Source organism: Lagenorhynchus albirostris, chromosome 2 (assembly GCF_949774975.1).
Source record: "Lagenorhynchus albirostris chromosome 2, mLagAlb1.1, whole genome shotgun sequence".
Classification (NCBI taxonomy): Eukaryota; Metazoa; Chordata; class Mammalia; order Artiodactyla; family Delphinidae; genus Lagenorhynchus; species Lagenorhynchus albirostris.
Window position 1 is genome coordinate 40,884,767 of NC_083096.1, and position 25,336 is coordinate 40,910,102.

Here is a 25,336-nt window from a genome sequence, read left to right on the forward strand (position 1 = left end):
GATTTTTGCATGTATATTCATTAGTGATATTGGTCTGTAATTTTCTTTTTTTGTAGTATCATTGTCTGATTTTGGTATCAGGGTTATGGTGGCCTCATAGAATGAGTTTGGGAGTGTTCCTTTCTCTGCAATTTTTTGGAAGAGTTTGAGAAGGATAAGTGTTAGCTCTTCTCTAAATGTTTGATAGAATTCACCTGTGAAGCCATCTGGTCCTGGACTTTTGTTTGTTGGAAGATTTTTAATCACAGTTTCAATTTTTTGTTTTGTTTTGTTTTTGCGGTATGTGGGCTTCTCACTGTCGTGGCCTCTCCTGTTGCGGGGCACAGACTCCGGACACGCAGGCTCAGCGGCCATGGCTCACGGGCCTAGCCACTCCGTGGCATGTGGGATCTTCCCGGACCAGGGCATGAACCCGTGTCCCCTGCATCGGCAGGTGGACTCTCAACCACTGCGCCACCAGGGAAGCCCCACAGTTTCAATTTTATTACTTGTGATTGGTCTGTTCATATTTTGTATTTCTTCCTGGTTCAGTCTTGGAAGGTTATACCTTTCTAAGAATTTGTCCATTTCTTCCAGGTTCTCCATTTTATTGGCATAGAGTTGCTTGTAGTAGTCTCTTAGGCTGCTTTGTATTTCTGCAGTGTCCATTGTAACTTCTCCTTTTTCATGTCTAATTTTATTGATTGAGTCCTCTCCCTCTTTTTCTTGATGAGTCTGGCTAAAAGTTTATCAATTTTGTTTATCTTCTCAATGAACCATATTTTAATTTTATTGATCTTTGCTATTGTTTTCTTTGTTTCTATTTCATTTATTTCTGCTCTGATCTTTATGATTTCTTTCCTTCTACTAACTTTGGGTTTTGTTTGTTCTTCTTTCTCTAATTCCTTTAGGTGTAAGGTTAAATTGTTTATTTGAGATTTTTCTTGCTTCTTGAGGTAGACTTATATTGCTATAAACTTCCCTCTTAGAACTGCTTTTGCTGCATCCCATAGGTTTTGAGTCATTGTGTTTTTATTGTCATTTGTTTGTAGGTATTTTTTTATTTCCTCTTTGATTTCTTCAGTGATCTCTTGGTTATTAAGTAGTGTATTAGTTAGCCTCCATGTGTTTGTATTTTTTATGTTTTTTCCCCTGTAATTGGTTTCTAATCTCATAGCATTGTGGTCAGAAAAGATGCTTGATATGATTTCTATTTTCTTAAATTTATTAAGGCTTGATTTGTGACCCAAGATGTGATCTATCCTGGAGAATGTTCTGTGTGCACTTGAGAAGGAAGTGTAATTTGCAGTTTTTGGATGGAATGTCCTATAAATATCAATTAAATCTATCTGGTCTATTGTGTAATTTAAAGTTTGTGTTTCCTTATTAATTTTCTGTCTGGATGATGTGTCCATTGGTGTAAGTGAGGTGTTATTAAAGTCCCACACTTTTATTGTGTTACTCTCGATTTCCTCTTTTATAGCTGTTAGCATTTGCCTTATGTATTGAGGTACTCCTCTTTGGGTGCATATATATTTATAATTGTAATGTCTTCTTCTTGGATTGGTCCCTTGATCATCATGTAGTGTCCTTCCTTGTCTCTCTTTTTTTTTTTTTTTTAGCGGTACGTGGGCCTGTCACTGTTGTGGCCTCTCCCATTGCAGAGCCAGGCTCCGGACACACAGGCTCAGCGGCCATGGCTCATGGGCCCAGCCGCTGCGCGGCATGTGGGATCTTCCCAGACCGGGGCACGAACCTGTGTCCCCTGCATCGGCAGGCAGACTCTCAACCACTGCGCCACCAGGGAAGCCCCTTCCTTGTCTCTTGTAACATTCTTTATTTTAAAGTCTATTTTATCTGATATGAGTATTGCTACTCCAGCTTTCTTTTGATTTCCATTTGCTTGGAATATCTTTTTCCATTCCCTCACTTTCAGTCTGTATGTGTCCCTAGGTCTGAAGTGGGTCTCTTGTAGATAGCATATATATGGGTCTTATTTTTGTATCCATTCAGTGAGCCTGTGCCTTTTGGTTGGAGCACTTAATCCATTCACGTTTAAGGTAATTATCGATATGTTTGTTCCTATTACCATTTTCTTAATTGTTTTGTGTTTGTTTTTGTAGGTACTTTTTGTCTTTTGTGTTTTCCACTTAAAGAATTTCCTTTAGCATTTGTTGTAGAGCTGGTTTGGTGGTGCTGAATTCTCTGAGCCTTTCCTTGTCTGTAAAGCTTTTGATTCCTCCGTCAAATCTGAATGAGATCCTTGCCGGGTAGAGTAATCTTGGTTGTAGGTTCTTTCCTTTCATCACTTTAAATATATCGTGCCACTCCGTTCTGGCTTGTAGAGTTTCTGCTGAGAAATCAATTGTTAACCTTATGGGGGTTCTCTTGTATATTATTTGTCATTTTTCCCTTGTTGCTTTTAATAATTTTTCTTTGTCTTTAATTTTTGTCAGTTTGATTACTATGTGTCTTGGCGTGTTTCTCTTTGGGTTTATCCTGCCTGGGACTCTCTGTGCTTCCTGGACTTGGGTGGCTATTTCCTTTCCCATGTTAGGGATGTTTTCAACTATAATCTCTTCAAGTATTTTCTCAGGTCCTTTCTTTCTCTCTTCTCCTTCTGGGACCCCTATAATGAGAATGTTGGTGCGTTTAATGTTGTCTCACAGGTCTCTTAGGCTGTCTTCATTTGTTTTCATTTTTTTTTCTTTATTCTGTTGCGCGGCAGTGAATTCCACCATTCTGTCTTCCAGTTCACTTATCTGTTCTTCTGCCTCAATTATTCTGCTATTGATTCCTTCTAGTGTATTTTTCATTTCAATTATTGTATTGTCACCTCTGTTTGTTCTTTAATTCTTCTAGGTGTTTGTTCTTTAACTCTTCTAGGTCCTTGTTAAACATTTCTTGCATCTTCTTGATCTCCATTCTTTTTCCGAGGTCCTGAATCATCTTCACTACCATTATTCTGAATTCTTTTTCTGGAAGGTTGCCTACCTTCAGTTCATGTAATTGTTTTTCTGGGGTTTTATCTTGTTCCTTCATCTGGTACAAAGTACTCTGCCTTTTCATTTTGTCTATCTTTCTGTGAATGTGGTTTTCGTTCCAGAGGCTGCAGGATTGTAGTTCTTGTTTCTGCTGTCTGCCAGCGCTGTCTTCTTTTGTGAGTTCTCCCAGGGTGCTTTAGGTCCTTTATAAATTATAGTTGTGACCACCATAAGCATATGGAAAGTGTCATCAATAATTCCTTTCTTTGACCCCGTGCAAACTGTCATCTATTTTGACTACTCTATCAACGTCTCTTCCTTCTAGGTCTTTCAGCATAGCAGACAGATATTCCTCCTAACACTGTAGCTTTGACTGCAGGCACCAACACACTGTGTTCCCTTCAGAGTTTTGTGACACAGTATTCTTTTGTCCTTATATTAACACTGTTTATTAACCAATACCCCCTATTTCTGTCTTACTTGCCTTCAGAAGTCACTCACTGCTATTCTTTGCTTTATATTTTTGGGGGGCGGTGCACACAAGAGTACAAAATTGTTTTATAAGTTGTAACAAGTTATGCTGTGACCTAAACTCTTACCCTTTTACTGGGATTACTTCCCCCCACCCCTTTTCTTAGTGGAAATTATTAAACACAAAAGTAGAACATTTAATTTAATGAATTCCTAAGTACCCATCATCACCCAGCTTCAACAATTACCAACAGTTCACCAATCTTGCTTTTATTTCCTCTGCATTTTTCCTGGAATATTTTACCTTTTTAATTTTTTTTTTTTTTTGGCTTTGGCCACGCTGCATCTTGTGGTATCTTAGTTCCCTAACCAGGGATCGAACCCGGGCCCTTGGCAGTGAAAGCGCAGAGTCCTAACCACTGGACAGCCATGGGATTCCCTGGAATATTTTAAAGCAAATACCAGATGTTATATCATCTCATATTTAAATACTTCAGTTCCTTTTCTTAATTTTGGTTACCTCCACTGCTTAGCTTAAACCTAAAATTCATAACTAGGAAGTAGAGAAAATATAGTGGCTCACTGTTATCTAGTAGAGCAAATTCATTTCTTTAGCCTATCATTTAAGGTGGCTTCTTTCCTTCTTTTATACCTCATTGTTTCCCAATACAAAATTCTCTTTTAGCCAAATTTATAACCAACCCTGTGTCACATACACAGACACACAAACATGCCTTCACATGCACATACACTGTTAATTCTCATCTCTGTAATACATTTTGTGCCATTATTTCTTCTACCTGAAATGTGTCCTCTTTTTCCTTAAGCAGTCCTATAAGAGCTAGCTTAACGTTTACCTCACTTATTGTTCATTGTATTATTCATTCATTTATTCATTTATCCTACCCATAATTATCAAGTATCTATTAAATGTATAATAGTGCCCTAGATGCTGTGTGGATTAGAAAGAAGCATGGTACGTGATTTCCACCCTGAAATAATTATAATTCAATTGAGGAGATTATGTAAACCTCTGAAAAGTAAACAATAGTGTAAAAGTTATTTATCAGAAAGATAACGACATAAGAGAAGTTGTATGGCAAGTGCATGCTAAAGGCCTTCAGAATACATAATTGGGACAAGATACAAGAAAGGAAGGGGTGTGGGTGGCAGGGAGGGCATCACAGCAAAGATGGTGGTTGAGGCTGGCCTTGAAGGACAGGTTAGATTTGGATAGACAAGGGGGAAGAGGGTAATGGCATGAGCAAGGGCCTTAGATGGCACCGTCTCTGACTATTCTGATTTCTGTGGAGCTTTTATGTGTTTTATAGCACATTATTTAGCACCTGGTTATGCATAACTAATTAGGTAAAAATTTGTTTAGTTGTTTGAAATTTGTAAAGGACTTCCATATATATTATTTCAGCTAAATTTTTGAGATAGAAAGATTATTATACTTGTTTTAAAAATAAAGACTCTGGGGCTTCCCTGGTGGCGCAGTGGTTGAGAGTCCGCCTGCCGATACAGGGGACACGGGTTCGTGCCCCGGTCCGGGAAGATCCCACATGCCGCAGAGCAGCTGGGCCTGTGAGCCATGGCCGCTGAGCCTGCACGTCCGGAGCCTGTGCTCCGCAACGGGAGAGGCCACAACAGTGAGAGGCCCACATACCGAAAAATAAAATAAAATAAAATAAAGACTCTGAGTTCTCATTTCTTTTTCTTTTTTAAAAAAAAAATATTTAAATATTTATTTATTTGGCTGTGCCAGGTCTTTTTTTTTTTTTTGGCTGCATTGGGTCTTCATTGCTCAGTGCAGGCTTCTCATTGTGGTGGCTTCTCTTGTTGCGGAGCATGGGCTCTAGGCGTGCAGGCTTCAGTAGTTGCAGCACGCAGGCTCAGCTGTTGTGGCGCACAAGCTTAGTTGCTCCATTGCATGTGGGATCTTCCCAGACCAGGGACTGAACCCATGTCCCTTGCATTGGCAGGCGGACTCTTAACCACTGTGACGCCAAGGAAGTCCCTGTGTCAGGTTTTAGTTGTGGCACGTGGGATCTTTGTTGCCGCATACGGGATTTTCATTGCAGCATGAGGGATCTTTAGTTGTGGCATGCGGGAATCTTTTAGTTGCGGCATGAGGGCTCTTAGTTGTGGCATGTGGGATCTGGTTCCCTGACCACGGATCGAACCAGGGCCCCCTACATTGGGAGCATGGAGTCTTAACCACCGGACCACCAGGGAAGTCCCCTGAGTTCTCATTTCTTAATTCTAAATTTTATTTGTATAGGATTTAAAAGGTACAAAGGACATACAATGAAAAGTCAGTCTTCTCCCATCTCTATCCCCAGGTCATCCACTCCCTGGAAGGAATCACTGTTACCACCTGCAACTTATTTGTTATCATCTGCAATTTATTTGTGAGGCTAGTATAACCTTGATATCAAAATCAGACAGGGACAGTGTAAGAGAAAAATTATAGGCCAGTTTTACCTATGAACCTAGATGTAAAAATCCAAAATAAAATATTAGAAAACCTAACCCAGCTATTTATAAAAATGATAGTGCATCCTGACGAAGTTTGGTTTATCTCAGGAGTGAGAAATGATTTAGTACTAGAAATGTATGCATATAATTGACCACAGTAAGAGATCAAAGAGGAAAACTTACCCAATGGCTGAGGAAAAAGCATTTGATAGAATACAATACCCATTGGTTAAAGACTCTTAGCCAATTGTGAGAAAAATGAACTTTCTGAACCTGATAAAGTTTATCTACAAAAACCCTATAGCAAACATCATTCCAAAGGCAGAACCTTAGGAACATTACCCTTAAAAATCAATAAGAAGGGCTTCCCTGGTGGCGCAGTGGTTGAGAGTCCACCTGCCGATGCAGGGGACACGGGTTCGTGCCCCGGTCCGGGAGGATCCCACATGCCGCGGAGCAGCTGGGCCCGTGAGCCATGGCCGCTGAGCCTGCGCGTCCGGAGCCTGTGCTCCGTAACGGGAGAGGCCACAACAGTGAGAGGCCCGCGTACTGCAAAAAAAAAAAAAAAAAAATCAGTAAGAAGTATCCCTTAAAACAAGGATGCCTATTGTCACCACTTCTATTCAACATCCAACTGAAAGTCCTGGCTGGCGCACTAATACAGGAAAAATGAAAAGTATATGAATTGGAAAGAAAAAAGAGGCTATTATTCGCAGATAATATGATTATGTATACCAGAGGTCAGCAAACTGTCTTAGGAGCCAAATCTGGCCATTGCTGGTTTTTATAAAGTTGTGTTCGCTTACATATTGTCTATGGCTGCTTTTGAACTACAAGAGCAGCAGAGTAGCCACATCAGAGACCATATAGCCTGCAAAGCTAAAATATTTACTGTCTGGTCTTTTACAGAAAATGTTTTTGCTAACCCCATGGTCTACAAAATAATTCAAGAGAACCTACAGACTGTATTAGAACTAATAAGGATGGGTTCAGAAAGATTATGAGATACCTAACAATGTGAAAATATCAATTGCATTCTTATAAAAAGATACATTTTATAATAGCAACCAAAAGTATAAGATGTGTAGGAATAAATCTACCAAAAAGAACTTAATGTAAATCAGCTATACTTAAATGTTAAAAAATAACTTTATAAATTATAAAACATTGAAAGACATAAGAGAAGACCTCAATTAAGTGGAGGGATATACCATGTTTTTGGAAGACTCAAGATTGTAATAATGTCAGTTAACCTTACAGGACCACTGTATTAACAAATGTCAATTATGGATTTGGACTGATGGAAAGGCCAGACACAGACACAGTCTTCAGAAACTGAACAGAGTTTACTTGTTGAAGGAATTAGAAAGAGGGAGTTGGGAAACCCTGTGGAGAGTTCAATAATATTCCCCAGGACAGTTGGAGAAGTTTCTTGACTTATTCGTCACCGAAGGGGTGCATAGTTAGGGATCATAATGTCTGAATGAGTGAGAGTCATATCACACCTTTTGGAATTGTACCTGTCCCCCTCCATGCCTAGTATTATATACAAAAGATTGGAGCAGACTTGTACATGGGATAGTCTGGATAGGCACTACACTCCTAGGACAGGTTTTCAGGATATTTTAGTGTCTAAAACTCAGGAACCAAATAAACCAAGAAACTTTTTTTTTTTTTTGAGTTAGGGCTATTTGGAGAAAGCATGATCCCTCACTGTTCCCATCTGTAGCTACTTGCTATCTGAAACTCAGACAAATACCATACTCTAGATTCAGCTAACAGTATTCTTTGCTATTATAATTCTTTCTCCAGATTCTGGCTATCCTCACTGAGGTCTGGAATAGATTTGAGATCACCGTAGGGTACAGTGCAGTAGAGTACACTCAAGCCTCAGCACAGGCCTCCTTTATTTTCCTTGGCCTCCTCAGGCTAACCTCGCTGGGTCCCTGTGCATTCCTGAGCTCAGTGGGAAGAGAGTAACAAAGGCTAGTTACCCAGGGGTTTTTGATAACATCTTTAGACCTAGGCCTCATCTTGCAATCTCCAACTTAAACAGGGTTTGTAATAAAACTTGGCTAATTCTGAAATTACTGTGAGATAAGTAAGGGCCAAGAACAACAATGGTATTTTTGATAATGAACAAGGTAAGGAACTAATTCTCAGATATCAAGATTTATAGAGCAGTGGTAATCAAGATGTCATGTATTAGTAAGGGATAGGCAATTAGATCACTGGAACAGAATAGAGCACCCAGGGACCTAGCCCTGTGTATCACTTGGCATAGGCTAGGTTGTATTATAGCAATGAAACCCCACCAAAAAAAATCTTAGTGGCCAAACACATCAAAAGTTTATTTCTTGCCAATGCTACCTGTTCACTGTGAGTAGGCAGCAAATTACTCAGGGATCCAGGCACATGTCTCCATGATTACTCAGGTAGGAAATGAGAAGTATCACTTTTACTCACCTTTAAAGTCATATGGCCATGCCACTAAGTGCCTGTATAGAGAAAAACTAGAATATTTGCAGACAGCTGTGATGACTAGAACATTATGCATATATGAAAACTTGATATTTGTAGAAGAGAATCTACATAGTAAATTGTCCTGGGACAATCAATTAGCCATAGAGGAAAAATAAGGTGAAATTAGAAAATGAATTGTGGATTAAAGATCAAAGGGTAAAAATCAGAGCTTTAATTTTTTTTTTTTTTGGCCACGCAGCACAGCATGCAGGCTCTTAGTTCCCTGACCAGGGCAGGGATTGAACCCGTGCCTCCTGCAGTGGAAGCGTGGAGTCTTAACCACTGGACCTCCAGGGAAGTCCCCAGAACTTTAATGTTTTAGAAGCAATAAAGGGAAGGGAAGGGAACCATCTTTAGTATTCTTAAAAGAATTTCCTAATGCAAAAAACATAAACCCTAAATAAAAAGATTGATAAATATATACATTAAACTAATGATATTTTCTAAAAGGACATGACATAGGCTATGAGAAAATGTCTGCAATGCATATAAGCAACAAAGGCTTCGTACTCACAATATAAAAGTGACCCCTATTAATCACTAAGAAAAGAGCAAACAGTCTGGGGAAATCAGAAGGCATTTATATGTTTGTGTGTGTGTATATTGCTCATGTATGATGCTCAACCTTACTAGTAATTGAGGAAATCCGAATCAAAACCAAAGTAAGATACAATATCCCACACATTCAAATTGGCAAAAAAAAAATTTTTTTTAATCTGATGCAAACAAATTTGGTAGAGTAAAGGAACTCTGTTGGTAGTACAGCAAGTCCCCTACATATGAACCTTCAAGTTGTGAACTTTCAAAGATGCAAATGTGCATTCCATCAATGTCAGGTGTGAGTGAAGTTGCAGCTTATCCCCTGTCTCCTATTGCTGACGATCCTTCAGCTCTACCATCTCCCACCTCCTCTCCCTCCTCCAGTCAGTAACTCTTCTAGTCTGTTCACTCGATGCCAGCCCCTGTATGGCAGCTGTTGTACTGTACTACTCTACTTTTCAAGGTACTGTACTGTAAGATTAAAAATGTTTTCTTTATTTTTTGTTTGTTTTTTATGTATTATTTGTGTGAAAAGTATTATAAACCCATTACAGTACAGTACTATATAGCTGATTGTGTTACTTGGGTACCTAGGCTAACTTTGTTGGACTCACGAACAAATTGGACTTACAAACCCACTCTCGGAACGGAACTCGTTCATATGTAGGGGACTTACCAAGATCAGGATGGGGATTACCTCTGAGGAAGAATAGGATTAAGGAAGGTCTAAAAAAATGAATCTACAGCAAAGATGGCAAAATGTTAATGTTTAGCAAGAGGGTGATGAGTAAGGGTATTTGTTAAATTAGTCTCTGTACTATTTTGTATGCTTGAAATATTTAATAATAGAAAAACAATAAACTTAAATTTCAGCTAGGTTAAAAGACTTAGACCTAAAGTTATACAACATATGTGAAGAAACTCCATGATTCAAACCTAGTCATATGATTCCTGATAACCAGCTGTTTTTATTTTTCCTTTTTAAGTATTCTTTAATTAACATTGTCTTACTAATTGCCTTATAAGTCTTAGATGCAGGGGTGAGATCTCTGAAAGAGGGATTCTGTCTTAATGCTTAAACATTCATTAGCTTGTGTAGGCGCTCAGGAAGCAATCCGTTGCTAGATTGCTGTATACAATGTTATGCATGGGACTGTGATTTCTGGTCCATATTGTCTGAATCTAAATAATAGTAAATGATGTAATGACAGAATTTTACAATCACAATCTCTAGTAAGTTTAGGTGTTACGTTGATCAGTCCACATCCTGAAAGGGAATAGCAAGAGGTCTTAATTTTTTCTGTCAACTGTCTAAGAAGACATTATATTTTCACAGCTGTCACAGAGTGTTCCATATTACTTTATGAACTAGTACATGGTACATTGATAGTTTTCTCTTTATTTATTGTAGGTATCATGACTGGAGCATTTTATTCAGTCTCAACATTATTAAATCAAATTATACTGACATACTATAAGGTAAGCTTCTGCCTATATTGTGTTGCATGCCTGGCCAAGAATTTTTCTTTAGCAATATAATTCCTGTTAGCATGATCATAAGGCTAAAGATTTATGACCTTGTTGCTGTAAAAGATTTATATTTGTTTTCACTGAGAATACATTTAATCCAGTTTATAAAACAACATGGAAAGCAGAAGTCATTATTGCTTTGACAATACCTCAGTCTTTTAAAAAATTTTTTTTTAAAGAGGTAGTGTGACTGGTTATATGAAAAAAGACAAAGAACAAACTTTAAAAGAAACCAACACAAATATAAAGATGTAAATATCAAGCTCTGATCTCTCTTTGCTTTTGAAAGGAGAATGCAGTTGTAGTATGTAAAAGCTATCAGCTTAACTTCCTTTTCAGACATCTGTGAATTACTTAAGAATTCTAACAAAAATTACTGTACTTTCTAACCATGAAAGATCAAGAAAAATTCCCTTTTTGATTTCTCCCATATATCAGGGTTTTTTTTCTGTTTTAATGTAGAATGTCCTTTAACATGTGCTTTACCTTCCTCTACCCCATTCACCTTAACACATGTACTGAATTCTTCATGTTATATTGTATGCTTAATTTTATCTGCTATTTCCGTTGACTTTGAGAAGGTATTGGAATGTGAAGGATCTGTTTGAATTAGAAGTATCTGATCAACTTCTTTTGAAAAACATTTTAAGGGAGAAGAAGTGAATGCTGGAAGGATTGGGCTGACGCTAGTGTTAGCTGGAATGGTGGGCTCTATTCTTTGTGGTTTATGGCTGGATTATACCAAAACATACAAGTAAGTGAAAGTAGGCAAATGTATGGTGTACAACCTAAGGTATTTTGGTTTTGAAGGAACCTTTACTTTTTATTTTAAGAAATTTACAAACAGTTATTATTACTAAAAGACTTGGATTCTAGACACTCTTAGGTTCCCTTAACTTCTGAATACAGTAGTCTCTGTATTATCTTATCGGTCTTGTTTATTTCAACTTTGAGAACTTGGATACCTTATGAACTCTCCTCCCCTCTAATAATACTCACATATACCTCTTCAGAATGGATCATTTCTATTCTAAAAAGGGCCCTTTCTGAGAAACATTTGACTTCTGACAGAGACTTTATATTGCTCTTTTCTCATGTTATGAACTTAAAAACAAACAAAAAGTTGTTCTTTCCTATCAGAAGACTTTTTGGTAAAAATTGTTTGGCTAAAATGCCCCCAAACTGTAGTTCCACTTAACTATTATACTGTAATACATAATATGAAGATGCTATATTAATTGTACATCTATGTGGAACCAGAAAAATGCTAATACAAAAGAAAAAGTGAGTAATACCAACTAGGAGACTGAGAAAGGGGTTTCAGAGGCAGCATCTTTTGCACTGGGCCTTAAAAGAATAGCTATATTTCAAAAAAAAGAAGAAGAAGAATAGCTACATTTCTTAACAGACAGAAACTTCCCATCTGTTTGGGAGAAATGAATGAATGGAACTATGAATGAATGAAGTAATGGAACTATGTCCTCTGCGCCTTTCAAGGCCTAAGATATATTTGATACCATTATCTAAACCCTTTCAACGTACTGCTGATCTTGAAATTCTCCAAGATAGTTCTCGTGTAATTTAAGACAGCACTTACTGTGGCTTCATTATTACGTAATGGTAGCTTAGAGTAAGACCCATTAAATTTGTAGATGAAGGGAGCATATGTAAAGGATTTATATTTATTAAAGTCTTTGGTCCATTTTATAATTAGGAAACTGGATTGGCATAGAAATTTTCTTTGTTGCCCTGGCTTTCTTCTCAGGATAACTGCCATTCATTCACCAAGTTCCTGGTTTTTTTTTTTGGTTTGGTTTGGTTATTTTTGTGGTACGCGGGCCTCTCACTGCTGTGGCCTCTCCCGTTGTGGAGCACAGGCCCCGGACGCGCAGACCCAGCGGCCACGGCCCACGGGCCCAGCCGCTCCGCAGCACGCGGGATCCTCCCGGACTGGGGCGCAAACCCGCGTCCCCTGCATCGGCAGGCAGACTCTCAACCACTGCGCCACCAGGGAAGCCCAATGGGAAGTAATATTTGATCCCTGTCCTTAGGATCAGGTGTTCCTGATAAGGTGTTCACATATGTAAAGTTAAATAATAATATAACAGACTAAAATAGATGTCAAGTGCCAATTATGTAGATAGAAAATGATTAGGGAGTTTGGAAGAAAGGAGAATCTTGTAAGCTGCAGTGGTTAGGAAAAGCATTTTGGAAGAGGCGGAATTTGATCTGTATCTTGAAATACGGATAGGGAACTATCCCATTTGGTGGCACAAAAATGATTTTATCCTTATGAGTTTTCCTTCTTGTCTGAGCATTGGATATGATGTGAGTTTTGTTGTCTGTTGCTGTTGAAACTTAAATTTAATCTTTCAAGTCCATGCCTTGGTGGAAACATTTTCCATAGATAAGAAGGGGTTAATCTTGAAATCTGAAGAATTTATTACCGTATGGACAGAGCATAGCTAGACATGATTTTTATATGCCTAAGAAAATCGGACAAAATACTAACAATTTTGTTGTTTTTGTTTTAGACATACTACTTTGACAGTTTACATTTTGTCTTTTGTTGGAATGGTTATATTTACTTTCACACTAAACCTTGGACACATTATCATCGTATTTGTCACTGGAGGGTTGCTTGGGTAAGCATCACATGTATTTAGGAGGAATGATAGCATGCTGTTATAATTCTGAAGTACCACTATGGTGGTTTTTAACTTTTTTAAGTTCATCCAAAAGTTATTTAATATTTTATTTTTTTATTTTTATTTGTTTAACGTCTTTATTGGAGTATAATTGCTCAAAAGTTCTTTAATATTTTAAACTTTAAAAATCTGTCTTGTGCACGTCAATGTGTAGTTCTTTACAACTATAAAAAATTAGCTTAAAATTTTTTTTTTTGCTATACTGTAGGTGAAAAATGGATAAGCCTTACTTAATCCAAGTAACTTTACTTGGCTAGAAAGACAACTGACTTAGAAAACTAGGGGTAAATTTTTCTCAGGAAAAAAAATTAGAAACTATTTTGCTTCCTAGTTCATGGTTTTGCTTCTCAGTTCTCATGTCCTTGGGTTAATTGGTGAATCATAATAGTGCCTTCCTTTCACATACCAACCTCAAAACATTCACTTACTTGATAATTAGAATAGGTCTGAGAAGTTAAGCAATTGCATCAATATGTGATATTGTCCTTTTAATGATTCTTTCTGTGATTTTGGATTTATTTTCTTAGTTTCTTCATGACTGGTTACCTCCCCTTGGGTTTTGAATTTGCTGTTGAAATCACTTACCCTGAGTCTGAAGGTACTTCATCTGGTCTTCTTAATGCTGCTGCACAGGTAAACCTCTGATTTCTCTTAAATCTGAAACCATTAGTTTACCAAATAGTCTAGTGGATAATGAGTTTGACCATAGTTTTTGTTTTAAAAATTCCACCTTTCAATGCATGTTTCTAGAAGCCAAATCATTTGAATAAAATAGTTAAGAAAAGTTCTGGGGAAAACATTATATTTGTTTTAAAGAAGCAAACAATAAAAATATTTCTCTTACTTTATTTTAGATATTTGGAATTTTATTCACATTGGCGCAAGGAAAGCTCACATCAGACTATAGTCCTACGGGAGGGAACATCTTCCTCTGTGTTTGGATGTTTGTAGGCATCATTTTAACAGGTAAATTAGGGAATTTGCCTGCCAAAGTATTCGTGTCATGTTGTCTTTATATTTAATTTTCATTTATATTGCTTCTCAAGGCTTGACAGAACTCAAGAAAAAAATGAGATAAAAAGCAGGATATTATTGTTTCCCTTCAAGGAGATGAATCTATGAATTCATTTTTCGGGTTTCAAATTCAATGCAATTACTATGCATAGAAAATAAAACCATTGTAACAAGTGTCAGTAAAGGCCTGGAATGGACAGACCTGGCCTCAAGTTGTGATTCTGCTGCTCACTAGCTGTGTGACTTTGAAAAGTTACTCAACCTCTCACATCCTCCCTTTCTCATTTATATAATAGGGTATTAAAAGCCTGCTTTATGATGGTTATACAATTTTTTGAATATAATTTTAAAAACACTGTATTGTATACATTAAAGTGGTAAATGTTATGATATGTGAATTGTATCTCAAAAAAATGTATATAGATGTAATATAAATATGGTAAAAATAGCAAAAAGAAAGGGGGAAATGCAACTATACTATTGCAAGATTTCTACATCTTTCTTGAAGTAATTCTATATAAAGTCTAAGAAGATTGTGATAAATTAAAGATGCACAGTGTACTCCCTAGAGCAACGAATAAAAAATAATCAATAACAAAAAAAGGCTGCCTTAGGGGGTTGCTGTGAGGATTAACTGAGATGGTTGATGAAGAGCTCCTAGTATAGTGTCTGGCACCTAGGACATGCCTGATCATGTATCACATAGGCTGCTTTTTTTTTTTTTTTTTTTTTTTTTTTTTTTTTTTTTGCGGTACGCGGGCCGTTCGCTGTTGTGGCCTCTCCCATTGCGGACTACAGGCTCCGCGCAGGCTCAGCGGCCACGCCTCACGGGCATAGCCGCTCCGCGGCATGTGGGATCCTCCCAGACGGGGGCACGAACCCGTGTCCCCTGTGTCGGCAGGCGGACTCTCAACCACAGCGCCACCAGGGAAACCCTGCTTTTTTTTTTCTTAAGATTTTTTTTTTTTTTTGGCTGCGTCGGGTCTTAGTTGTGTGGCATGTGGGATCCTCCGCTGTGGCGTGCAGGCTCTTTGTTGCAGCACACTGGCTTCTCTCTAGTTGTGGCCCGTGGCTTGTGTGCTCAGTAGTTGCGGCACATGGACCTAGTTGCCCTGTGGCATGTGGGATCTTAGTTCCCTGACCAGGGATCAAACTCATGTCCCCTGCATTAGAAGGCAGATTCTCAACCACTGGACTTCCAGGGAAGTCCCCTTAAGATTTTTTTGATGTGGAGCATTTTTAAAGTCTTTATGGAATTTTTGCTTCTGTTTTATGTTTTGTTTTTTTGGCTGCGAGGCATGTGGGATCTTAGCTCCCCAACCAGGGATCGAACCCACACCCCTTGCATTGGAAGGCGAAGTCTTAACCACTGGATCGCCAGGGAAGTCCCAGGCTGTTATAATGTGGTAACCATGGGACGAAGTCAAATGGTGATGGTGGAAATAGCGTGTGGAATTATTTGCCAGTTATTCTTAGGTTTAGTCAGAATAGACATGGGCAGGAAAGAGAATAGAGTGCCCGATCTCCAGAAAAAGAGCATGTAAAAGAACTTTTATCCATAGTTTGTCCAGGCACACGGGTGTAAGGATGAATTTCGGAGCAAGATTTATAGGGAATTCCCTTGCAGTCCAGTGGTTAGGACTCTGAGCTTTCACTGCCGGGGCCCAGGTTCGATCTCTGGTTAGGGAGCACAGATCCCACAAGCTGTGGGGCGTGGCCAAAAAAAAAAAGCAAGATTTATATCCAGTAGTGCTTCCAGGCCCATGTTGGCCTCAACTGTTATTTCACTTTGTTAATTTCTTTCAGAGTCCCCTTGTCAACATGAGAGACAGAAGCCATGGAGACTTGAAGAGGGATTATTTTTTTGATCTGCTATAACTTGATTCAAGGATAGAATCTAGCAGAAAGATATGAATCAAGGCTTCTTTTTATATTCGTTTGAATACCTGATCATTCTTTTTGAAACCCCCAATATGATAAATGCTTACCAGTGATAAGCACTTATTTTGGAAATACACAACCACCTAAGGTCACTATCATTCATTCATTACACTCAAAGGGACTAAATGTACCATTTCCTCAAAGAAAAACATCCTACCACGGAAGTGTTTTCTTCTTATTCTCTTCAGTTCGTAAAACAAAGCGTACAAAACTGAATGTTCTGTAACTGAATGTATGTAATTTAATACATTAACTGTCTTAACTACTGATCTGTCATAAATAATTCCATATTTGTTCTTAATTTCCAGGGAAGTAACACCTAGCTATCAAATAGAGTGTTTCTGTTGCACCAAAAAAGGGACCAGTTTTGTGTTCTCTTTTCACATTATCTTATAGTAAGATTCATAAATGTTCATTCAAACAGGTGAAGTACAGAAATTAATTAAGAAGTGAAAAAAAATCTTTAAAATTAGTTTTACATTGATACTTTTGCCACCTAAAAATGCTAATTAATGTCTCTCATATGTTGAATGTTTTGCTGGAGAGAGATGATGGATTTATATCCAGTAGTTATTTGTTTAGACAGAGGAAAGAAGGCTGGGAAATTCCTGAGGTGTGGTGAAGGTGGTACCTTTTCTTTTTACATTTTTTTGAGAATTGTTGGCAGGTCTTGTTTTGACAGGGGAGTTACCATTTAAATGCAGTGCATTCTGCTTTTCCAGTATTGACAGCTCTCTGTAAAGTCTATTATATAGGCTCCTTAGCCCATTTATGTCCATTGAAAAAAGTGTTTCTAAACACTTCACAGTGTTTCTAAATTCTATGATTAATATTAATGGTAAAGAAATCCACAGTTTCCCCCTATAAAAAATGAGTAGCCTCTTTGATTTGGTGGATTGTACAACAGTGTCGAGCGGATCAGCTGATATCGATCATTGCTGCAATTTAAAGCATGACGTTTTAATATCAAGCTGCTTGTAAATATGAGCTTGTTATACAACATCACTTTAAAATCATTTAAATGCATTCAGAAAGGCCATTTTACATATGTCCAATTAGTTCAGCATAAATATCTGAATTTCTAAAATATTGGTATCAGTAATGGAACAGAATTCTAAGGGGCAGTGTGGATTTCTAAAGAAGCATTAGTCTAATTTTTAAGACTGATTTTACTTTCACCTTTCAGACTTTGCTTTATGACTGATTAGATTAGTTAACTACCCACAAACTTTTATCTTTTCTTGTTTTACACTCTCTTTGTGCAGTCTGTGGCCTTAACTACCACATTAATCTGTACCTCCAGACCCTGATCGCTTTTACACTTCAGACCAATATGTCTAATCATCTATTTATCTCTGGACCTGGATGTCCCATGGGATTTTATACTCAACCTGTGCAAAACTGAACTCACCACCTTCCCAAGCACACCAGTTCATCTTGTATTTTCAGTTTCAATAACTAGGACCTCCATCCATTCAATTGCCCAAGCAAGTCACCCACTTCCCCCTCCCTAATCCCCATTTTTCATATCCTATCAAACCACTGAGTCTTTTTTAAAAAATATTATTTACTTATTTATTTTTTGGCTGCGTTGGGTCTTATTTGAGGCACACGGGGCTTTTGCTGAGGCGAGCGGGCTCTTCGTTGCGGCGCTGGGCTTCTCTCTAGTTGTGGCGTGCGGGTTTTCTCTTCTCTAGTAGCCCGCGTGCCGCAAACTACAGAACCCACATGCTCTGGAGCCTGCATTGGAAGGCGGTTCTTTACCACTGGACCACCAGGGAAGTCCCTCAAACCACTGAGTCTTATTGGTTTGATTCTAAAATATCTCTGAAACCTGTCCCTATATCACCATTTCTCACACATGCAGGCTTTCCCACCTCTCGGCAGGATGAAAGCCTCTTGACTTGCCTTCCTGCCTCTAGCCTTGTTGCTGATGACATCCCCCGCACAGCTGCCAGACTGAGTTCCCTAACGCACAGACCTGATCATGTCCTCCCCTACTCAGACGCAATGTCATCCTGCCAACCCAGCCTCCCATCTTGCCACCTGCCTCTTGTACTTGATGTTCCAATGATCCCAAACTACCTCTAGTGCCAAGAATAGGCTGTACTCTTCCTGTCCTGGTCTCTTGGCATGTACTGGTTTCCGCCTGCTTAGAATGCCTTCCCCTCTCCTTTTATCTGCTTGACAAGTTCCAACTCATTTTTCAAGTTTCAGTTCAAACATATCTCCTCTGGTAAGCCTTTCCTGATTTCCTTCTGACATAGGCATTTTTTTCCCCACACTTCTGCTACACTGTGCATGCCTGCATTATTGGAGTTGTTATACAGTGTTATAATTGTTTGCATGTCAGTGCTTCCCTAGACTGGAGTGTCCTTTAGGGAAAGAACGGTGCTTTTCATCTTTGTGTCTTGGTTCTTAGCATCCTGTATTTGTTCACTAATGAATGACTTGCTAATTAAGTTAATGGCTTAGAGAGATACTGTTATTTTTTCAGGCTACAAGAATGTTATGGCATATTATGGTGCTGTAGAGTGCTAAATTTGACTGCATCAAAAAAGATTTTGTACTGCTTAGAAAAAAGTATATTTATACATACTCTACGGTAACTCCATTGATGCCTCTCTGTTTGCAGCATTAATCAAGTCCGATCTGAAAAGACACAATATAAATAAAGGAATTACAAATGGCGATATTAAAGCTGTAAGTAGTGAATATTTTTATGATTATACTATTGGGAAATGTGTGTCTAGAGTGAGTATAAACCCGTCTGCCCCATCAGCTGTTCTTTTTATTCCTGTGGCTCTGTCATAATGGCATCTGCCAGATACGTACTGTAAATTTTTTATCCTCTTATTCTTTCTACAGGTACCAGTTGATAGCCCCACAGATGAAGAATCAAAAACTATTCTGATGTCCAAGCAATCAGAATCAGCAATTTGAGGTGAAAGGAAAAGTTAATATCATGTGATAATTGAGTAATAATGCTTAGTTTATAGGTTGTGGGGAATGGACACTTACTTGAAAATTATTGTATGACTCCTGTATGCAGTTACTGTTCTTATTTGTTAATTTAAGCAATATTTTGCTTAAAATACTTTTGTTTACCTCACTTTAACACTACCATTTATCTAATGAGTGTCCCATCTTATATTATTGACCTAAAAGTAAGCTTCTTGACATTTGGTTTTTAAAAGTAGATGTTCTTTTTGTAGAAAATGGAAGCTTAGAAGGCTTTCTAAAATGATCATATGGAGGTCCATTCCCTTCAAGTCACATAGGAGTACATGCAATTTGTTTATATAAAACTATCCAGTGAAACCAAGTGTACAACGTATTCCTAATTATCTCCCTTTCCATTGTTCAGACCAGCTGTCCAAGCCCCCTCAGTGTGAATACAGTCTACGAATATGACACTTCTAACCCACCTAATGACACTATTGGGATGAGACTTCCAGATGACCTCTTAAGATTTTTCCCATTTCTTACATTCTTGTTAGAAAATACTTTGTAACAGGTACTGTCAGTGACCATAAAAACTTTTCTGTGTGCAGATGGAACCCATAACTTTGGTCTTAGACATATGTTCTCATTAAGCGAAGTAGCTCAGACAGACTCATTACCTTGAGTTCTTCTTTGTGCTGCCTTCCCATTCATCGTAAGAATGCTAACACTGTATTTTTCCACTCCAACTTGATATAGAGTAGTTTTGTATCCACTACCTTTTTTTACTCTTTTTTTCTTCAATATATAACTTTCTAGTAAGAAAATTTCATCCTATGTGTTACTGGCTTTCTCATGATTTTTTGTATCACACCTTATACTTTTGCCTTGAAGATTCCTGAGATAAGGAACTCTGTAATAACTTCAGGTAGCCTAGGTATTCCCATTTAGTGGAGACCTCTTGAAATGCTGTCTGTTCTAATTCAGAAAATCATTCTTTATGGAAGCTTTATCATTCTTTGAGGAATCCTGTGCCCAGGTCTGTGCTCCCTCAGTGTGTTGGGGGAGTGGATTCTTTTCTTCACCACAGAATGTGCATAGGCTCCAAACTGTTGGAACATCTGCTCTTTTACATGCTCAGGGTAAGGAGAATAGGACCAAATGCATTTCCACAGTGCCTACCACTGCGTTTTGTTTACAGTGAGAATCTCAATGTTGTTCATGTCCTGGCTCTCTAAGCTGATAGGGAATATCTTTAGAGTAATGGCATTTAAACAGCCATAATATTTATATTATGTCCACAGAAACACAAAAAGCCAATCAGGTATTCCCTTGAATATCCTTGAAGTGAATTAGCAATTCTGATTTGGGTGTACTATATGCATCGCTTTATACTGAAATTATAACATTCTCTGTAACCAAACGACTGTAAATTATGTGGAATCTTACCCTGGAGAACGTGTTACCAGAAGAACTTAGCTGGGAATCAGGAACTTCAGGTCTATGTCCTGGATCTGTTTCTAGTTTCCCTGTAAATCAGGCAGCACTTTCCTCATCCGTATAATGAATGTGTAAAATTTGATCTCAGAGATCTTTTTTGAATTTTAAATGTACTCATCGGGGGATAGACCAAATCATTGTACCACAGGAACTTAAATCTAGCTGTAGAAAAATTCCCTGGACAGTTGAATAAACAACTGTGGTTGTTACCTTGTAGATACAGGGAACTTAAAATCTGTTTTTAGAACTCCCCTGGTGGCACAGTGTTTAAGAATCCACCTGCCAAGGCAGGGGACATGGGTTCAAGCCCTGGTCCGGGAAGATCCCACATCCTGTGGAGCGTCTAAGCCCGTGCACCACAAATACTGAGCCTGTGCTCTAGAGCCCGCGAGCTGCAACTACTGAGCCCGCGAGCCACAACTACTGAAACCCATGCACCTAGAGCCTGTGTCTGCAACAAGAGAAGCCACCACAATGAGAAGCCTGTGCACCACAACGAAGAGTAGCCCCTGCTCACCACAACTAGAGAAAGCCCTCACGCAGCAACGAGACCTAACACAGCCAAAAATAAATTAATTTAAAAAATATGCATGACAAAATTTTTAAAAAATAAAATCAAATCTGTTTTTAGCCTTTTTGTTCAGTTGGTGATAGCTCAGGCACAATATGCTGAATCATTAACTTCCTTAGATATTTACGTCGCAGATTTTATGGCCAAAAATATATTTTAAGGTACGTCCTCTAAATAATTGTTTTTACTTTTAAACAGTCAATGTTATTTCAAATAATCATATACTTGTCAAGTTCCTGAGGTTTGAACAAATTACAGATAAAAGTTGGAATATTTTATTTCTAAAAAGCATATATACATATATGTCATATGTATTTTTCCTTGTTGATTAGAAAAAGAATGAAATATGATGTGACAAAACACAAAATGAATTGATAATTTTTCTGTATTTTGAATTAAATTTGTCTGTAGTACATCAAACAAGAATGTCATGTAATTCTATGTCGTATCTTTGGAATATGGAGTTGGTAACTATCACTTGTGTAAATTTTAATCAAGTGATTTTAGAAAGAAACTGGATGCTTTCAAAAGCTCTTGTATTTATAAATGTTGCAAATATAGCTTTTGCCTTTTGTGAATGTTGGAGAAATGTCTTTAAAAATGTGTTTTAAAAATATGTGTGAACATAGAGTATTGCCAGAAGAATGCCTGTCTGTCTTAAGTCATTTTTCATGTTCTGATTTTTGCTTTTTATACTATTTAGCTGTATTCTTGTTCTTCAGTTATTTCAGACTTGAGATAAATTTATTTTTTTAAGGCTAATTTTGTGTGGCTTTTTTCTTTTTAAGTTATGATGTTTTAGTACACATGGGGAATGGAAAGGGATTATATCATTTCAGAATGGGCCAAGGGAGAGAGGTGGTTTGTGGAATACAGTAAGTCCCCTACATATGAACGAGTTCTCTTCCCAGAGCTCATCCCTAAGTCCAATTTGTTTGTAAGTCCAACAAAGTTATTTTCACTTTTGTTTCTATTGTTATTGCTTGGCGCTTCTTAGCAGTAGTACCAGCTACATCCCTGCTGCTTTCACGCTTGCTTCCAGACATCCTAGGCTTGAAATAAATATGCTATACTACTGTACTGTATATAGTACTGTACAGTAAGGTACACAAAAGCACGTGATTGGACATGCAAATGCACGTTCGCATCTTTGAAAGTTCGCAACTTGAAGGTTTGTATGTAGGGGACTTAACTGTACAAGGTAACAAAGCCCACCAGGGTCAGGGTCCAGATCAGGTTCAGGGCTGAACCAGCAAAGTAGCCAGGGCTCAATCTCTTCCCCTTACTTTGGTGCCTGCCTCTCATTGGCCAGATGGGTGGCCTGCCATGAGCCATCATGGACACTACATCTAAGCTCCAGACTGTTCTCTGCCTTTTTCTCCTGGTAGCATGTGCCTGTATGGGACCTTATATCCTAGAGTATGTGTCACTGTTCCTCAAGGCCTTGCTGATTAATGTAATAATATCAATCTACAAGTTTATTCGTTGAAAATAGGGTAGGATAAATGTTCATTCTTCATAAGATTAAGTGAGATAATACATGAAAAGTGTTTAGAATTAAGCTTGACATAGTCAACACTCAAAAGTTGGGTATTGGGACCTCCCTGGCAGTCTAGTGGTTAAGACTCCACACTTCCAATGCAGGGGGTACAGTTTCAATCCCTGGTTGGGGAATAAGATCCCACATGCCACGCAGTGCAGCCAAAAGATTTTTCTTTTTTAAAAAGGGGCATTATTCTAATACATTAATGACTGGTAACTAGCAACGACTACCACTTACACATATTTAAATTTGAAGAGAGACGTTCAAGTGACATATCAAAAGAATACCAATGAGGAAAATCTGAAGTCCTGTGGAGGGTCAACAGAGAAGATATTTGGGGAGAAGAGAAGTGATGGCCTGCACCATTCAAATCAAACTGGGCAGGGTGCTGCCCACTCCAAATCCTCCCGAAGCCTAGTCTTGTGTACTAATAAATGGGTTAGTGTCTATTAAGGAAACTGTAATAGAGACTGGAGGCCAGATGAAAGATTGGTCTAGGGCAGTGACTCCCAAAGGTTTTGATCTCAACATTCTTTTACACTTAAAAATCAATATGTATCATATTAGAAACTAAAACAAAACTACTTTATTCATTTAAAAATAACTTCATTATATCTTAACATGAATTACATCTTTATGAAAATAACTATTTCCCAAAATAAAGATGGTGAGAAGAGTGACTCTTTTAAATGTTTAAAGAATGCAAAACTCTTTAATGTCTGGCTTTATAGAAGACAGCTGGGTTCTTAGATCCTGGGTTCAATCTGTAAAGATACGCTATTTTGACGTGTTTGAAGGAAAGCTTTGCAGGTATCTGGAGCTGGAAAGGGAAACGTACTAGTCTTTTCAGGTACTTGTGGATATTCTTTAATACTATACCAAAATTCGAACTGGTAGTGTCTTAAAAGTTAGTTGCTATGTGGAATCTGAAACTTTGTTACATTAAAATCTAATGGTCTGTCTTCTTGTTTAAAGAGATCTATAACCATGCATGATTTTGTAATATTATGCATTGACATTTGGAAAATAGGATTTCACTGAATTATGCAGCTCTTCCAAATACTGATATATTTCATTATATGATGCCAGACAGATCACCTCTGATCTCGTCAGAAAGTCTTTCGCGTATTGGGAAGCAGTCAAGCTCATACAAGTCTTCTGAACCTTGTTTTGGCAGAGGCAGGATTTCCAAAACACTAACTTTAGTTTGAAAACTTGATTCTTATCATTGGCAAAAAAATTCTGTCAGTTGTTTCTTGAAGTGACTCGCTTCATTGTCTCTTGAGAAAATATCTACTAAATGCCCAAGTCTAGGTAACCGTAATTTATGTCAATCGTTCTTTCAAGTGAAAATGATTTTCTGTGAAAATAAGGCTCTAGTTCAGCTTGCAACTCAACTAACTGTACAAGTGCTTTTCTGCGAAACAACCTTCATACGCTGGTGTGTGGCAGGGTGTGTTATGCATACTTTCCATGTCATCACAAAATATTAAAAAGTCATATACCCAAGGATCGGGATTCAATAGCTCTTACTCCTTCACTGAGGATATTCTTAGGCGAAACTGACTTTTTTTAAACTGCAAATGCGTGGTGGTGAAGGATCCAATGACCACCAGTAGTATAGTTTGGTGCCACAGCCCTATTCGGGCTAAGATGCCAGCAGTTTTACCAGTTACCGCTTTTTGCAAATGTCACCCAGTAAAAAATGCAAGTAACTTCTTTGTATTATTATTATTACAAGAATTTTGACATGGATTCCCTGTAAAGGGTCTTGGGGACTCCCAAGGTTCTGCCAACCGCACTTTGAGAACCACTGTTCTAGAAAAGAGATTGGTTTTCAATCAATGATTGACAGTGTGAGAAAAAAGGAAGAATGGAGAGTAAGAGGGGGTCAAGGATCAAAGGTGTCTAATAAGGAGACAGAAGAAAGAATCATTGGAGACAGAAGAGTCTGTGAGAAAGGAAGGCAGAACTGGGTAGTTTTATTAGTTACCCTATAATAAACAGAGACTTCAAAATCTAAGCCCTTTCTTAGATCCTATTGAAAAGCGCTAAAATTACATTTAGATTTTCAGTGGAAAAAAAGACTTCCTTTCAGAAAAAAAATACCATTCTCATTTTCCACAGCAGGCAAAGATATATAGGTAAGTAGCACATTTCTTTTCTTTTCTTTTTTAACATATTTTTTTATTTTAACCATGTGCATTTTATTGCATGTATTTATACCTTATTAAAGCTTAAAAATATTATCCAAAATAAAAATCTGGATTTCTTACTGTTTTTGTAAAATCCCCTATATTGACTTCACCACTTTGTGCCACACCCCCTGGGAGGGTCACCTTGCCTCAGTGGTCAAAAATATAAATAAGCAGGACTTCCCTGGTGGCACAGTGGTTGAGAGTCCGCCTGCCGATGCAGGGTACACGGGTTCGTGCCCCTGTCCGGGAAGATCCCACGTGCCGCGGAGCGGCTGGGCCCGTGAGCCATGGCCGCTGAGCCTGCATGTCCGGAGCCTGTGCTCCGCAGCGGGAGAGGCCACAACAGTGAGAGGACCGCGTACCGCAAAAACAAAACAAACAAACAAAAACATATATATATATATATATAT

The 25,336-nt window shown here is 38.1% G+C and overlaps 1 protein-coding gene across 2 annotated transcripts in view; it reads left to right on the forward strand.

Moving 5' to 3' along the window:
- Positions 1-21,947, forward strand: part of FLVCR1 (FLVCR choline and heme transporter 1) — a 37,759-nt gene extending 15,812 nt beyond the window's left edge. Inside the window, exons 4-11 of one of the 2 annotated variants that reach the window (XM_060142133.1) lie at positions 10,390-10,457; positions 11,159-11,262; positions 13,043-13,153; positions 13,744-13,849; positions 14,071-14,182; positions 18,807-18,874; positions 19,040-19,115; positions 19,539-21,947. In XM_060142133.1, the coding sequence (XP_059998116.1) occupies positions 10,390-10,457; positions 11,159-11,262; positions 13,043-13,153; positions 13,744-13,849; positions 14,071-14,182; positions 18,807-18,874; positions 19,040-19,114 (644 nt within the window). In that variant the 3' untranslated portion in view covers position 19,115; positions 19,539-21,947. The remainder of the gene's footprint in view (positions 1-10,389; positions 10,458-11,158; positions 11,263-13,042; positions 13,154-13,743; positions 13,850-14,070; positions 14,183-18,806; positions 18,875-19,039; positions 19,116-19,538) is intronic. The other variant, XM_060142132.1, reaches the window with a different exon arrangement.
- The last annotated feature ends 3,389 nt before the right edge of the window (positions 21,948-25,336 follow it).